The sequence below is a fragment of the Schistocerca serialis genome, chromosome 8 (assembly GCF_023864345.2).
Source record: "Schistocerca serialis cubense isolate TAMUIC-IGC-003099 chromosome 8, iqSchSeri2.2, whole genome shotgun sequence".
Classification (NCBI taxonomy): Eukaryota; Metazoa; Arthropoda; class Insecta; order Orthoptera; family Acrididae; genus Schistocerca; species Schistocerca serialis.
This window is the reverse complement of record NC_064645.1, coordinates 59,130,951-59,145,757: the sequence shown is the minus strand read 5'-3', so window position 1 is coordinate 59,145,757 and position 14,807 is coordinate 59,130,951. Positions and strand designations below refer to the sequence as shown.

Here is a 14,807-nt window from a genome sequence, read left to right as displayed (position 1 = left end):
CTTGCCACGACATCGAATCCGTAACTGACTAAGAAACCACAAGAAACCACAAAACGTTCTAAAGGCGCAGGGTTCTATCGCACAATTTGTTAGACATCTAAAATAGGGTACGCCCATCTGACTTTCCATAAATCATTTTCCAGTGCGTAAGCTGATCAACATCGTAGATGTATTAGGAGCAGCGTCGGACTACTGTGTCACGGAAATAATCGTCGAATTTGTTTTGGCCGTCACAGTCAACTTTAATTCAGAAACTGGTTAGCGTCCTCAGCCTAACCCTATCTTCAGTCATGAAAGAACAGTGAAGTGGAAACTGGAAGATTCTTAACAAAAAAAGCAACATACAAGCAGTAATACCTAAAAATCAAGTGCAGTCGTTAAAAGTATAGTAACACGTCGCAAGTTATAGTACGTACCCAAGAGGTAAATTTTGGCACAAAGTGTCAGCAATTATAAGCAGTTATTGTAGTTTGATTTTACGTCAGTCGAGGTATACATGGGAATATAAGGGCGTCGCGAATGCCTCTGGCAAAGGATGTATTGGCAGTTACCAACTACTCAGACTTAATCTCCAGCATAACGGTACGGTTAAGTTTAAATATCGTGGTAGGAATAACTTTGGAAAATGTGAAGCGTCAATATTCGTGTATTACAGTACTGCAAAGCAGACTGTGCAGTGACGTTAGATTGACCACCTGTCAAAAGCCAGAATTACCATCCCTGGGGTGTGGACCGCTACGATGTGTGCAGAGAGGGTCAGTGAGTTTCTGGAAGGTAGCGACTGGAGTGCAGAGCCATGTCGACTCCAGTACCACGGCCAGCTGCGGCTGGTTTCTGGGCTGAGGATCCACGGCACATACAGCCCGATCGAGGTGGCGCCACATACTGTCGACTGGGTTTAATTCCGGCGGGTTTGGTGGCCAGGGAGTGCAGTAAACTCATCGTGGTGCTCTTCGAACAACACACGTACACTGCGAGCTGGTGACACGTTGCGTTGTCCTGCTGGCAGATGGCACTGCTCCGAGGAAAAATAAAATTTATGTAGGTATCGATCCATACTTGTGTTGATCCAATATGCGTTCCAGAGTAGAGAGATCACCCAGGGAATGCCACGTAAACAGTCAAGAGACCGTAACTCTCCCTCCTCCAGCTTAGGTGTTGGTTTCAGACCTTTCAAGTCGTACATGCCAACGGCTGTCTGTCCTATGAAGCATAAAACGTAAGTCGTCTGGAAAGGCCACCTGTTGCCAGTAATTTGACGTTTAACTGCAGTACCGGAGTGCAGAGTCCACCCTTCGTCGTCAGTCGGCGTGGATACACGAAGCAGGCACCTAACACAAAAGCCCATACGCAGCAACGTTTGCTGAACGGTCGTTGAGGAGATACGCTTGGTAGTTCGAGGATTCGTCTGGGTGGTCAGTTCAACAGTTGCACGTCTATCCGACCGTACACATCTTCTCAGCAATCGTTCATCCCTGTCATGTATGGTTCGTGGTGCACCACAGTTGCCCCTGCGAAGGTTTTGGACAGTGGCGTTTTGCCATGGACGACATTCTTTAACCATGGTGGCATAGCCAATGATCGTGCCCTTATTGACGTCAGATAAATTGCTCCGTTTCCGCATTACGACGACGACTGTACACGCTTTATACACTCTATATTTGTATTTCTGCCACCTGCCGTCGCAGTGGTTGTTGCTCTTTGATCTGGAAAATAGATGGTAGTCACATTAATGTGATAGGAACGTGCAGCACTGGGCATATAAGAATAATAATTTTCTACTCACAAGAGAAGTATCCCAAATCGTAACGTCAAATCAGCGTGGAAAAGGTTTCCAAATACGGCGATGCGCCTGTTTACCAAGCATCTGTTATCTATTACGCGGTATTGTGTCTTGAATGATACAGGTTTTTCGCCTTCACATTTGTTGGTTTTCATATAAATACAGGATTATACAGACAAATGATCGTGGTGGTGTTAGAACACACACACACACACACACACACACACACACACACACACACACACACACACACACACACACCGATCATTTTGAAATTACTTATATTCGGTTTCAAGCGTTCGAGCTGAAGCATTCACATTACGTGTAATGAAGACATCAGCGAGATGAAGGGTGTTTATAACAGTGTCCGAAAGGCTGGTTTGCAAAACAAGGTTACGACGTGGTCACATTGCCAGAATAGGGTTAATGAAGATACCAACGAGCTCGGAAGGCTGTGGTGCAACAAGAAAGTAAGTGCAGTTCGATGTCGCGTAGTATGCCAGGCACGCTGAAAATCGAAACTCAGAAATCCGCACTGTATACTGGCGGCCGGTGCTGAGTACCAATATCACTGATATTTCGACGGAATTTCCCTTTCTTCGGCATGTGCCCACTTCAGCTTCCTCTGCATGTGGAGCTTGTTGTAGCGCTGACCTGTCCGAAGATTAATTTGATGTAAATCTTCACTCTCTCCATTATCAGATTGGTTATTTTTTAAAGCTCCAGAGCCCATCTTATGATTCCGTCTTTTAGTGAAGCAGTATCATAAATTAGTGTTCCCACCAATTTGATTCAGTACATCCTTCTTAGTTATTGAAACTACCCATCTAATGTTCAACATGAATGATATCAAAAGTACCTGGAGACCTAGTTGCGGAGATTAATAAGAAATGTATTAACACTTCCCTGTTGTCATCTTGAGCTAAATGATGTCTGAATGTTTGTGGAGGAATAGAAACCCTTTCATCATCCGAAAGCAGAGAAGGTAGGCTTGTTGGACGCTGGGATTTGGAGCGAAGTCAGCATTGTAACTCATCCCACAGGTGTTTCATTGCGTTCAGGTCGTCAGTCTCGGCCAAGCAGTCCATCTGATAAATGGTGTTGTGCACCAATAATTGACACACAGGTGGTGCTTTGACAGGGTGCGTTGTTGTGCTAATACTGTTAGTCACCGTCTCCGAACTGTTGCTCTGGTCTACACACCAGACGATGCTGCAAAATGTGTTCACATTCTTCCGCATTTAGCGTTTCTTAAGCGCAACTGCAGGACCACAGTGACCACGAGAAACACTGTACTGCAGCAACACGTCTTCCGGACTCCGCTGTTGGCGCTACACATAATGGCAGGGTGACGCCCTCCAGCTATTCGCCACAGCCAAATTCTTCCATCGGACTGCCGCATGGTTCGCCACTCCGCATCGCCGGTGTTTCCAGTCATGCACTGCCCAGTGGCGTCGCTCGATGCGCCGCCTCAATCGTTGCTCAGCGCTGACTGCAGAAATGCGTGGCTTACGAGGAGACGATCGACCATCTTACCCCCACGGATTTTAACTTTCTACACACAATTATTGTGCTAGCTGCACTCATGGCAGAATTTTGGAACCAACGAGTCATTCTTTCCAGTGATTCCACTCGATTTTTCTTGTAGCAACATTTCAAAATGCTCAACTGTGCCTGTCTACCAGTGCATGAGGTCTGCTCTTCTGTGTCGTCGTTGATACTGTTGAGGCGTGTGCCAGGGGAAGCAAGGGGGAGGATGTTGCCTGCTGTCTAGTATACTCTTCCTACAACACAACTGCACTTTTGTATTGACAGGGTTCTTCATTCATAAGAACAAGAAGCTGCTTATCTTCAAGCAAGTTGTTGTTGCACAAGCTCTTTCGTACTAGTCCACGTTAGCCTCACTGATGATGAAGTACAAGACCCCCCCCCCATAAACAATACACTCTCGTAACCGGTGATCTCAACTGACAGACGCCAACTAGAGTAGCGTCGAGATAGTCAGTGAGCTGACTGCGACTGACTCAGACTGACTGGATATGACTGAATTGTCCCTCCAGTGGCGATGTAAGTACTGGCTGTCGAGAGAGCGTTGGTGACGCATTGCCTGCTAGTCTGTCTTTGGCCTCTCTTCTGATAGGTGCGCTTGCTCCAGCACCTGCTAACGATCATCTCACAACCTCTTTCCCGATCGGTGTGCTGGCGACAGCTTACACCAACACATGCTCCGTCTCCTTTTAGCTGTGGTTGTTCCTTTGTTTTTCTCTTTCACAATCACATAATGGACAGTGGGCAGCTTTAAAGTGGTTGAAACGTCGATGATACGCTTGTTGCTCAATTCGACTTGGAATGACAAATTCACATTTGAAGTCGGTGAGCTCCCCTGAAGGGTCTAGTCCGCTGTTCTTGCGTCTGTACTGACAACCCAATACTCGCTGCCTCCTTTTATATTAGCAGATCCGCCTCTTGTGACTCCTAGCGGTGAATCCCGCCTTAAGTGGAGTTAGCTTCGATCAGATAGTGTACCTCTGTAGCACGACATTTGAAAGGTTTTTTATTCTCTTCTTTTATGAAGTGTTCAGTGCACTATCCACAACTGGTGCAGTACTGATGATGTATAAGTGCTGAACACCTGTCGTGCGAGAGAGCGCGTGTCGGTAATGTAATCTGTGTTCTGTTTTCCCGGCACAGTGCTTCCGGCGTAAGATGGTGGTGCAGCTGGGCTCCCGCGACGTGGGCCCCGACGTGCGGGGGCGGCTGCGGCTGTGCGGCCCCTCCCGCGCCCCCGCCGTCTTCACCGTGGTGGGCGTGCTGCTGGCCGCCATCGGCGCCTGCCTCGCGCCCTTCTGGCCCTCGCTATTCAACTACGTCCTCTCCACGGTAAGCCAAACCTCACAACTACTGCACCTCAGCTCTCTGTACTGTCTGTCGCCGGGGAACACCTGGCGCCGCTTCCTGTCGTAGGTGGCTGAAACCACGTGCAGCACCTCGCCCAGAGGGGTGACGCTGCAGACCTACTCGTGTCCATGAAATACATCAAATGTATTCGAAACTGCAAATATGGACAATCACCAGTTGTATAATGGAATGACAATGAACATTTGTGCTGGACCGGGACTCGAACCCATATATCCCGATTTCGCGAGCACTTGCCTTACCACTAGGCATCCGAGCATGACTCATCGCCACACCCAAACTCCCATAAGTCGTCAACCATGTGTCTACATCTTGTACTCGTACATCCAGTATACACAGGCGAGACATTTTACTTGAAAGCAGCGTGCCCGGTGTCGGGCGGATAAATGCGATATTGCAATGCCTGTGTTATTTCGGATTACGATGCGATGTTCCTTTGGACACGCACGGCTGCCTACATGTGGAAGTTTGGATCTGGCTGTGAGTCGTGTTCGGATAGCCTAATGGTAAGGCGAGCACTCGCTATAAGCGCGCAATGCGGGTTAGAGTGCCGGTCCGGCACCAGTTTCCACCGTCGTCATTCCATTCTACAGCTGATCGTTGCCCACATTCGCAACTGCGAACACATTTCATGTATTTCGTGATGGCTGTAGTCGCCGCTGCATCTCCAAAAGAACATTGCTCGTAATTCGGAGTGGCACAGGCACTAAAATATCATACTAATGTCCAATACCGATAAACACCACCATAGTACTTGTATATGTAACCATTCATTCTTCTTTACTTCAAAACAGTTATTTAACTTAACGCAATTTTTTTCCCACAAGACGTAAGCCACTGTATTCATAGAATACCTTTGTCAATCAGTTTGAACGTAAAATTATACTTCAGAATGTAATTTTTGATGGTTTGAATCATACTTAATAAACAGGACACAAAAGGGTGTGATGAATAATTCAGACCATGTCGGAAAGGTAGGACATTTTAATGACTGCGAAGAAATTACAAAGGCTGTCCCACAGGATTCAATTTTGGCTCTAGTCCTATTCCTTATATAACTGAATGACATTCAAGAAGCAAAATTGGTAATTTATCATATAATACTAGTGTTAAAATTTCCATTAGACAGATCAACAGAAGTCTTGGTAAATGATATCTTCAAACTGGTTCTCTAAAAATGGTCTCTTCATAAATTTTAGAAAAAAAAACATTTAGTTCTGTACAACAGAGTCAGACCAACAATTGATATAGCACATGAGTAGCAATCAGTACGTAGGGTTCAATGCTCCAAATTTTTGAGTGTATACATGATAATGAAAGCTTGAAGTGGAAGAATCATACTCCTGAGTTCCTCGAAAAATTGGTTTTGCTCTTGGTATAATCGCCAATGCTGGAAACGTATCGAACTCTTGACATATTCTGTGTATCTCGACCCAAAAATGTCGTACGAAATAATTTTCTTGTGTAACTCGTCACTTAGAGATAAAGTATCGATTGAACAAATTCGACCAGTGAGAACAGTATGTGGTGTCAACCCACGGATGGCATGTAGGCAGTATGAGAGAAACTATGTTGTATGTACCTAAAACACTAGAGGCGAAAAGGACGTTCATTACCCATTTGTTAAAACTGTCAGTGGCTGACAAATTAGTTCAATACGCGTAACAAAAATATTTAATCATTTGCCGAACAACATAAATCTTTAGACAGGTAGCGAAGAAAGTTTTAAACCTAATTGAAAGTCATTTCTCGTGGACGACTCCTCCTGTTCTGAAGACGAATTTCTACTTTAAAACGGGTAGCCAGTAAAAAAATTACGTCGAATAAAAAAAAAATGATTTGCCGTTGCAAAAGTAGTACTGAAAATGTGTTCATTAATCTTAACGCTAATTTTGTAAACATATCTTGTAAACTGATGGAAGAATTGTTAAAATGATCTGTGGAACATGCTACTACCTAACCCCAAGAAGTTACTTAAGACCCTTTTCAGATTATAGTGATAACTGGCTTTGTATTCAATGCTATCAAATTACTCTTTATGAGAAACGCTTTCCTTTCTCATAGTTAGTCTGCATTTTATATCCTCCCTACGTCGGCTGTCGTTAGTTATTTAGTTGCCATAATGGAGGATAGGCCATGTGAATTGGTGAAAAGTGAAACTTTCACCACCACCACCACCACCACCACCACCACGTACAGTCGCTCTCCAATGCTCTGTATTCCACTTCAACTGGACTACAGACCTAGAATGCTAGTGGGTGTGTTCGCTATGTCGAGTGTCGACAGTACGCCTCGCGGGTATGGAGTCGCGCTTTGAGAAGTAAAGAAAGAGGATCACTTTTTAATGCCCCATCAACGACATGGGCAGTAGAGACAGAAAACGAGCGTCGGTCGAGGTGTGGGACATGATTGAGAGGGGGGGGGGGGGGGGGAGGAATCATACGTCCAATATATCATTTTTAACTTCGACACCTTTAACGGAAATAGGGAATACTAACTTCGAAGAAATGGGACATGGCTGAAATGACCATTGGTGGATGGCAATATTCTTTCTCAGCCTCGTGATGCCAATTGAGGAGCTACTTGACCGAATAGTGGTGGTTCCAGATAACGAAAACTGACAGGGGCCGGGAGATGGATGCGGTGTGCTGACCCCCACGTCCTTCCATAATGCATCCATGGTGCGTGGGTGAGTGGGTCGGTCGGTCGATATTACCTTAGCAGCAGTGAATGTGAATGCGAATCTTAAAGTAAATGACACTGATCAGCTGTTGTGGAACTTGTGATAGGGATTATATAAGTAGTACGAGTGGTGTGTGTGTGTGTGTGTGTGTGTGTGTGTGTGTGTGTGTGTGTGTGTGTGTGTGTGTGTGTGAGCGCGCGCGCGCGCCCGCCCCCCCCCCCCCCCCCTCGCGCAACCCGTCGCAGCGTATAATCAATCAGCGAGACATCTTCGTGGCTGTGAGCAGGAACTGTTGGCCGGGGCAAAAAGCATTGGATGTCAGGTGTGATGCGTAGGGGTTCCAGAAACAGCCCCGATGTCTTTCCGTTACTTCTTTCGAACACAAAAAAAAGTGATGCATGGAGAAGAGGTGCCATCAAAATGTGCTCCCAATCGAATCCAGATCGTATAAAATACAGTACACACAACCTTACAGCGTTCACTCTCTCGATGTCTTCTCTGCCCCTAACCTGTGTTTTGTTGAACTACGTTTATAATGCTTCTTTCTGTTCAAAGTTTGTTCAGCATTCCTTCTTTTCTATTTCAATTTTCTTTTTATTTACGTTTGGCCATGACAGTCACGTGTATTTCTTTCAGTTGATGCGAAAAAGGCTTAATTCCGCGCTGCGACACTGAAGAAAACGCGATGTCAACCGGCCGCCCCGCCGTGTCATCCTCGACCCGTGCTGCGCGACACGGACCCGACGTGGGGCTACCACACTGCTCTCCCGGCTGTTGTCCGCTTCTCTGACCTCGGAGTCTTTGCTTTTCATTCATGTAGCTCATCACTTGGCATCACCAGGCTGAGTGGATCCGTCCAAGCCCTCACAGCCTCCCAGACTACGGAGGCGCACCAACCGATAAGACTTCCACTATACGAGTGCCGGGGGTGTCACTGTTACTCTGACAGAAAGGAGCAAAGCAAGCAGTGGAACCGTGATTAACCGCGGCCGCAAAAGGCAAAACCCCAACTGTCGTCGGCTGACGTGACGCTGAGAGTTCTTTGCAACTAGAAGAATTTGCGCGGAAAAGGCAGACGCTGGAACATACAGGTACAACCGAAATCCCCCGTGGTAACTGAGGGAGGCGTCAAAACGGAATGTTGCGGGTAACTGTCCGAGGTGCTTTTTTACTGCCGCCTAGGCCGACCATATTTTCTCTCACGCAATGTATGTTTCTGAAGAGGTACTGCGTGACTGGTTTTCCATTCCTCGGATGAAGAAACCATTTCGTGCAGGCATTTTCAGAATGACGAAGAGGTGAATTGCGAAGTAGACGGTGCTCGTAACTAAGCTTTCGCTACGTGACAGTGTAGACTGGAAATTATTTGCCGTATCGATACACAACTTTACAGGAAATACTTTCAGCCTGTCCACTGCCCGGTTTCCTTCCTCACAAGGGAACCTCCCCATCGCACCACCCTCAGATTTAGTTTAAGTTGGCACAGTGGATAGGCCTCCAAAAACTGAACACAGATCAATCGAGAAAACAGGAAGAAGTTGTGTGGAACTATGAAAAAATAAGCAAAATATACAAACTGAGTAGACCATGTGCAAGATAAGCAACATCAAGGATAATGTGAGCTCAGGAGCGCAGTGGTCCCGTGGTTAACGTGAGCAGCTGCCGAATGAGAGGTGCTTGGTTCAAGTCTTTCCTCGAGTGAAAAGATTATTTTCTTTATTTTCGCAAAGTTATGATCTGTCCGTTCGTTCATTGACGTCTCTGTTCACTGTAATAAGTTTAGTGTCTGTGTTTTGCGACCGCACCACAAAACCGTGCGATTAGTAGACGAAAGGACGTGCCTCTCCAATGGGAACCGAAAACATTTGATCGCAACCGATTCCTCCACAGGAAAACACGTCTGATACATTCTATTCGACACTGGTGACGGCATGTGCGTCACATGACAGGAATATGTTGTCGACCCACCTAACTTGTACACTTGGCGAATGGGTAAAAAGATTCTTCTACCTTGCCCGATTTAGGTTTTCTTGTGGATGTGATAATCACTCCCAAGAAAGTGATGAAAACATAAGAGTTTGTCACATAAACTGCAACAAATGAATGCAACAGTTTCGCAGTCGCACAGTTTTCCATGTGCTCTGTCAAAACATATGTTTTTAACGTTTTCAAATTTTTCCGTGTGTAGACCGTCAAATCCTACATATGTCCCAGCAAATCTGAACATGTCCTGGAATTCTGGAGAGCGAAGTTGATTTATATTAAAAATTACTCGAGGGAAGACTTGAACCAAGGACCTCTCGTTCCGCAGCTGCTCACGCTAGCCACGGGACCACTGTGCTCCTGAGCTTACACTATCCTTGATGCTGCCTATCATGCGCATGGACTACTCAGTTTTTGTATTTTGCTTATTTTTTCATAGTTCCACACAACTTCTTCCTGTTTTCTCGATTGATCTGTGTTCAGTTTTTCAAGGCCTATCCACTGCGCCAACTTACAACTAAATCTGAGGGGGGGGGGGGGGGGGTGCGGCGATGGGGAGGTTCCCTTGTTAGTAGTGTGTCACGACTTCACGTTAGGCGCACCTACCATATGCCGACCTAGGGTTGAAACACAAGGTGAACAGCGTTGCTCGTAAAGCTGTTTATGAAAACAAGAGCGATAGCGATGCTGGATTTCACTAGTATCGACGCATTATGGAGAGGTCCTCAATGTTTCCACAGAGTATAATTGTCCGACGATCACTCCTTTTCCATGGGGGCCCTCTCATGTAGCCAAAGTACAACCACCTTCTAGAACATTTGACGAGCAGCTGAAATGTACGCCTAAATCAAGGTCACCGCCTAGTAATCCGTAGTCGAGAAAAATATTACACTGAAGGCTGAATATGTAGAGTGGGGGATATCATTTCTCTAACACTGAAGTCTCGATGCGTTAGTTAAACTCTGGCCCGCCACCGAAGCTGAAAACACAGATGAAACTCTAACAATGCATACCTTTTGCTATTGTGGCTTGTACGGAGCAGAGAGCACGTCCAGTGTTTCAAGGCGACTGAAAATCGAAGATTTTTCTCTTTTCACAACAAAGCATAGACTCCCGAAATTTCTACCCACTCTGAGAGTATGTGCCTAGTTTCGCTATACTCACGTAATAGACAGGGATTCTCATTGGGCTATGAACAAATGCGAAATCGAATACCAATCAAGCAGGTTAGGGCCTTAAGGAAAAGGACGACTTTCCTTGTGAACGCTGTCAGTTGCGAAACATGAAACTTATTTGCAGGCTCTGTTTTTGTGCGCCACTGATGCAGATCAATACAACTCTGAAAAAAGTTGACTTCTCGCCGCGAAGAAACACGAGAGGACATAATTCCACGAGATCCCTAATAATAGCAGTGAGTTAGAAAGATACTGTACCTTACCTCGTCACAATTAGAACAGATTTAAGGGTGCGATAGGAGTGGCTACATTACCCAGAAACCGTGGGGATACTTTATATCGACTTCGTTTGCAACTCAAAGTATAATATGTGCCGCTGTGCGCGTGTATACATGTCTACCCGCCAATGTACGGAGGTAGGTTTACGGAGAAATTTGGCTACATTTCCAGTATAAGTATTTATCGTCAAAACTTAGTTTCCTCTGTTCCTTATTTATTATTGAATCTTCAACACACAGTGAATATTTCTGCATACTTGTATTTTCCGGAGTTCATATCTAGAGAAATCCTGTGCTGAAACACTCAGTTTCCAATATAATATATATAGAATCACTTGTGTTCGGTAGCAGTCATGTCTGTTTCCATCTCATCTTTTCCTTTCATAGTTAATGGAGAAGACTGGCCACTTTTTTTGACTTTAATAGATAAAATTATGGAAAAGTAATACAGTATGACCTATCGTAGAGTTTCTACTATCCGTTGACTCTCTAGTTGACAGCTCTGTGGAATAAAAGAAAATTGATTATTTTTGAGAAACAGTCCGGACGACTAGATTTTCTCACAAGGCTAAAGAAATATAGTGACACTAACGCTCACATATCAAAATTAACACCTTGCGCATAATAAATGAAGACTCAAAGGGTTCCCCGCATATTTTTGGCAAAATCTCTGAAGTTAATCTCCTTTGTTTCGGCGTAGTTCACTCACTTAAGGAAGGCATTGAACGTGACCTTGCCTTCATCTGATACAGCGCGAAATACCTGCTAGAAAGGCGGCACCTGCTTAATAGCTACTTCGCGCGCAACCTTGGGGGAGATCGCGGCACTGCAATAACCTGTTGCAGTTACGTGCTGCTCCAGTACTCTCACTACTACAAAGAAAACTGTTTCGTAAGTAATGGCCTATCTCACGGACCCCGTTCTAGACCTCTTTACCACAGAAAACATTAATTCCTCTGTAATCGAACCTAGGACATTTGCGTTACTAGTCAGTAGTGCTAAACAGTGGACGAACAGGCTATCTACTACAAAGCTGAAGTGGGGAGGGGAACCAGAGGTATTCTGCAGTAATTATTCGGTCGTTGTAGCTTGCTGATACCTCACGTAAGTCGCACAGTTGTTAATTCAGGCTTTTCTCTCGGCCAATTATAAATTCTCCTTACCACACTTTACCACATAAGCTATTTACAGTAATTGATTATCGACACGATGGTGGTGATTATGACTGCCACATGTTGCTGTTTCTGTCCTTCAATCCGAAGACTGATTTGAAACAGCTCTCCACGTCTCTGTTCTCTGCAATTCCGCTCTTCTCTACATAACTACAGCAAACTACATCGATTTATATTTTTTCTCACTCTTTCTTTTCCTCCCCCACACCCACCCTCTCCCTCCCGCACAATCATATTCTTACTCCCACACTTCCCTGTATTACCAAATTTACTAAGCCTTCGTACCAGAGGCTGTAGATACAGCGATAATGAATACCACACTGGGTAGTTAAGTTACAATGGCAATAACAGAGTAATGTCAAAAAATCGTAGGTAACAGAATAAGTACTTAAATGACCGATGAGAGGAAGGGGTACAAAAATCTTCAGAAATACAGCAACATAAATAACTTTGAAATGAAGTAAATAAAAAGCCAAACGGAAACGACGCAGGAAAAGTGTTTATAAATCTAAAAATATCCGAGCCATTGTGAATAAGAGATAGCGGCCGGTCAAATATTTTCCGAGGGAAATCTCCAAACAACCGTATGTTTCGAAAAAAAATGGTTCAAATGGCTCTGAGCACTATGCGACTTGACTTCTGAGGTCATCAGTCCCCTAGAACTTAGAACTACTTAAACATAACTAACCTAAGGACATCACACACATCCATGCCCGAGTCAGGATTCGAACCTGCGACCGTAGCGGTCTGTTTCGAAAAGTTTCGAAATGTGATGCTATCTGCATGCCCAAATGCCCTCTGTGTGCATCGATACTTGCATAAATGAAGACATCTATTTCTGGATTCTGTGATTTCGTTTTTGGAGTGTTTCCTTAAGACTTGTGGAGTGCATAGGAGCCTCTAGAATAACTTTCAAAACTAACGGCTGTTTTTCGATTTTCTTTGGTAAATGTACGCCTGAACGACTGATTCAATGTACAGAAAAGGCAAAACACTCTTTGCGGAAACAGAAAGCAATGGTGTCAACATTAATTGCGAAGGAGGAATTTTGCCTTTAACGCAGAATCGAGCGCTGAGAGGAGGAAGCCTGATGATATAATGAGTAGATATGGATGGCTTAGGGAACCCAGAGATCAATAGAATATACGACAAATAAGGCAGAAGGTGTAGCTAACATTCCTTTGGGATTTCTAAACTCGTCTGAGGAAGTGGCAGCGCAATGACTACTCAAGTTGGTGTGCAGGAGACACAAGAATGGAGATAACCATCAAACCTTCCGAAAATCATCCACGCAATCCCCAAGACAGCAAGTGAAGATGAGGGCGTGAAGTATCGCACGATCTTCTTAAAGGCTCGTGCACCCAAGTTGATGACAGGAATAATGTAAAGAAGAATACAAAAGAAAATGAATGTTACGTGACGATTAGTTGCACTATAGGAAGGTAAATGCACATGAGGGCCATATCTTCTTGATAACGGAAGCAAGTCATAACAAAAATCAGGACAGGTTTATAGGAATTGTTAATCTATAAAAACTATACGAAAACGTAGACTCGTGCATGATGTAAGAAATTCTGAATACTGAAACGGAGTAAGCTATCCGAAAAGACTAGTAATGATCAAAATGTTCAAGAATTGAATTCAATTATTGACCACTCCATTTTTAATGTATTTTATACACAGAGGTGGAGCTGACACGTTTTGGAGCCTTGCGCCCTCATTCGTAACTGGGCAAGCAGATAAGTACCCATCTGTGCACTGAGATGTTACTAAGCGTGATGCACATTATGAGCTCTCTTACACTGCTGGGTATCGATAACTTCATTTTTAAGACTTTAAAATTATACAAAACGGCTAGCGACGTAAATAATTGGTTTCCTCGCCTACAAATGTAATCGATGTTCTTCGTCTCTCGGCGGGAAGAGAAGTTGTAAGAGTTGTGTGAAGTCGTTGATAGAGAGTAGACGTCTTTCGTGTTTCATTGGAGTTTGTAGCTCTTGGGTGCAGATAGTAGTTACTGTGATCAACCAGTCCTTTAAAGCATTTTACGAATACAAAAGTTAAAAATGTGAACGTTTATTATTTCATAGTTAGTGACCCATCGAACTTAAGCAATCCTGGAAAGTTTCAGGTTTCTTGTACAGGGATATTAAGAGACAAGAAACTTACTCTGGAGACAACAAGGCTACATATAAAACCTACAAGTAAAAGATATGAAGTGTATTTGAGTATGTCCACTTTTACATTCAGCAAATTGATGTACATCTGTAGTTCGTTTGGTCAATGGTGGTTTGACCTTTTATTGGAAGTGACAGGTTACAGCATATAGCATTTTTAAAGTGTACCCATATTAATAGTTAAAGTAAATTTTATGCTAATAAATCTCATGAAGTTACACAACACAAATTGAAACAGACAACAGAGAATTTTCATAGCTTAAGCAAGAAGCGATAATTTGACGTCCTTCTGTTTACTCGGTATCCATATTTGGAATCCGTTGTGTACTAGGTAATGATCTTAGAACCAGAAACCTTGCTCATACGAAATTAGTTTTGAGAAGCTAGGTAGAAAAGCTTTTTCATTTATTCGTCTCTTAACACAATTGTCATCTACAAACACTGAAATACATCCACATATGCTGTTGTGGAGAGTATAACACCCAAGAAAACACTGGATTTGGCGGCCAAGTTGAAGACGGCGCTGCCGCGGATGCTCCTTTCGCTAATGAGTTTTGCGGAGCAGGACTGCCACGGCGGACCTGTGACTTACATAATGCTCTAGAGTCTTGGCGAAGGCCGGTCAAGTGGAGCGAGGCGC

General features: G+C 44.3%; 1 protein-coding gene across 4 annotated transcripts in view; it reads left to right on the top strand.

Annotated features, from left to right (window-relative positions):
- The window catches only part of LOC126416233 (protein croquemort-like), a 274,990-nt gene that overhangs the window by 90,865 nt on the left and 169,318 nt on the right, over positions 1-14,807 (top strand). For all 4 annotated transcript variants that reach the window (XM_050083842.1, XM_050083843.1, XM_050083844.1 and 1 more), the window contains one exon: positions 4,475-4,663. In XM_050083842.1, coding sequence (XP_049939799.1) covers positions 4,490-4,663 — 174 coding nt within the window. In that variant the 5' untranslated portion in view covers positions 4,475-4,489. The remainder of the gene's footprint in view (positions 1-4,474; positions 4,664-14,807) is intronic.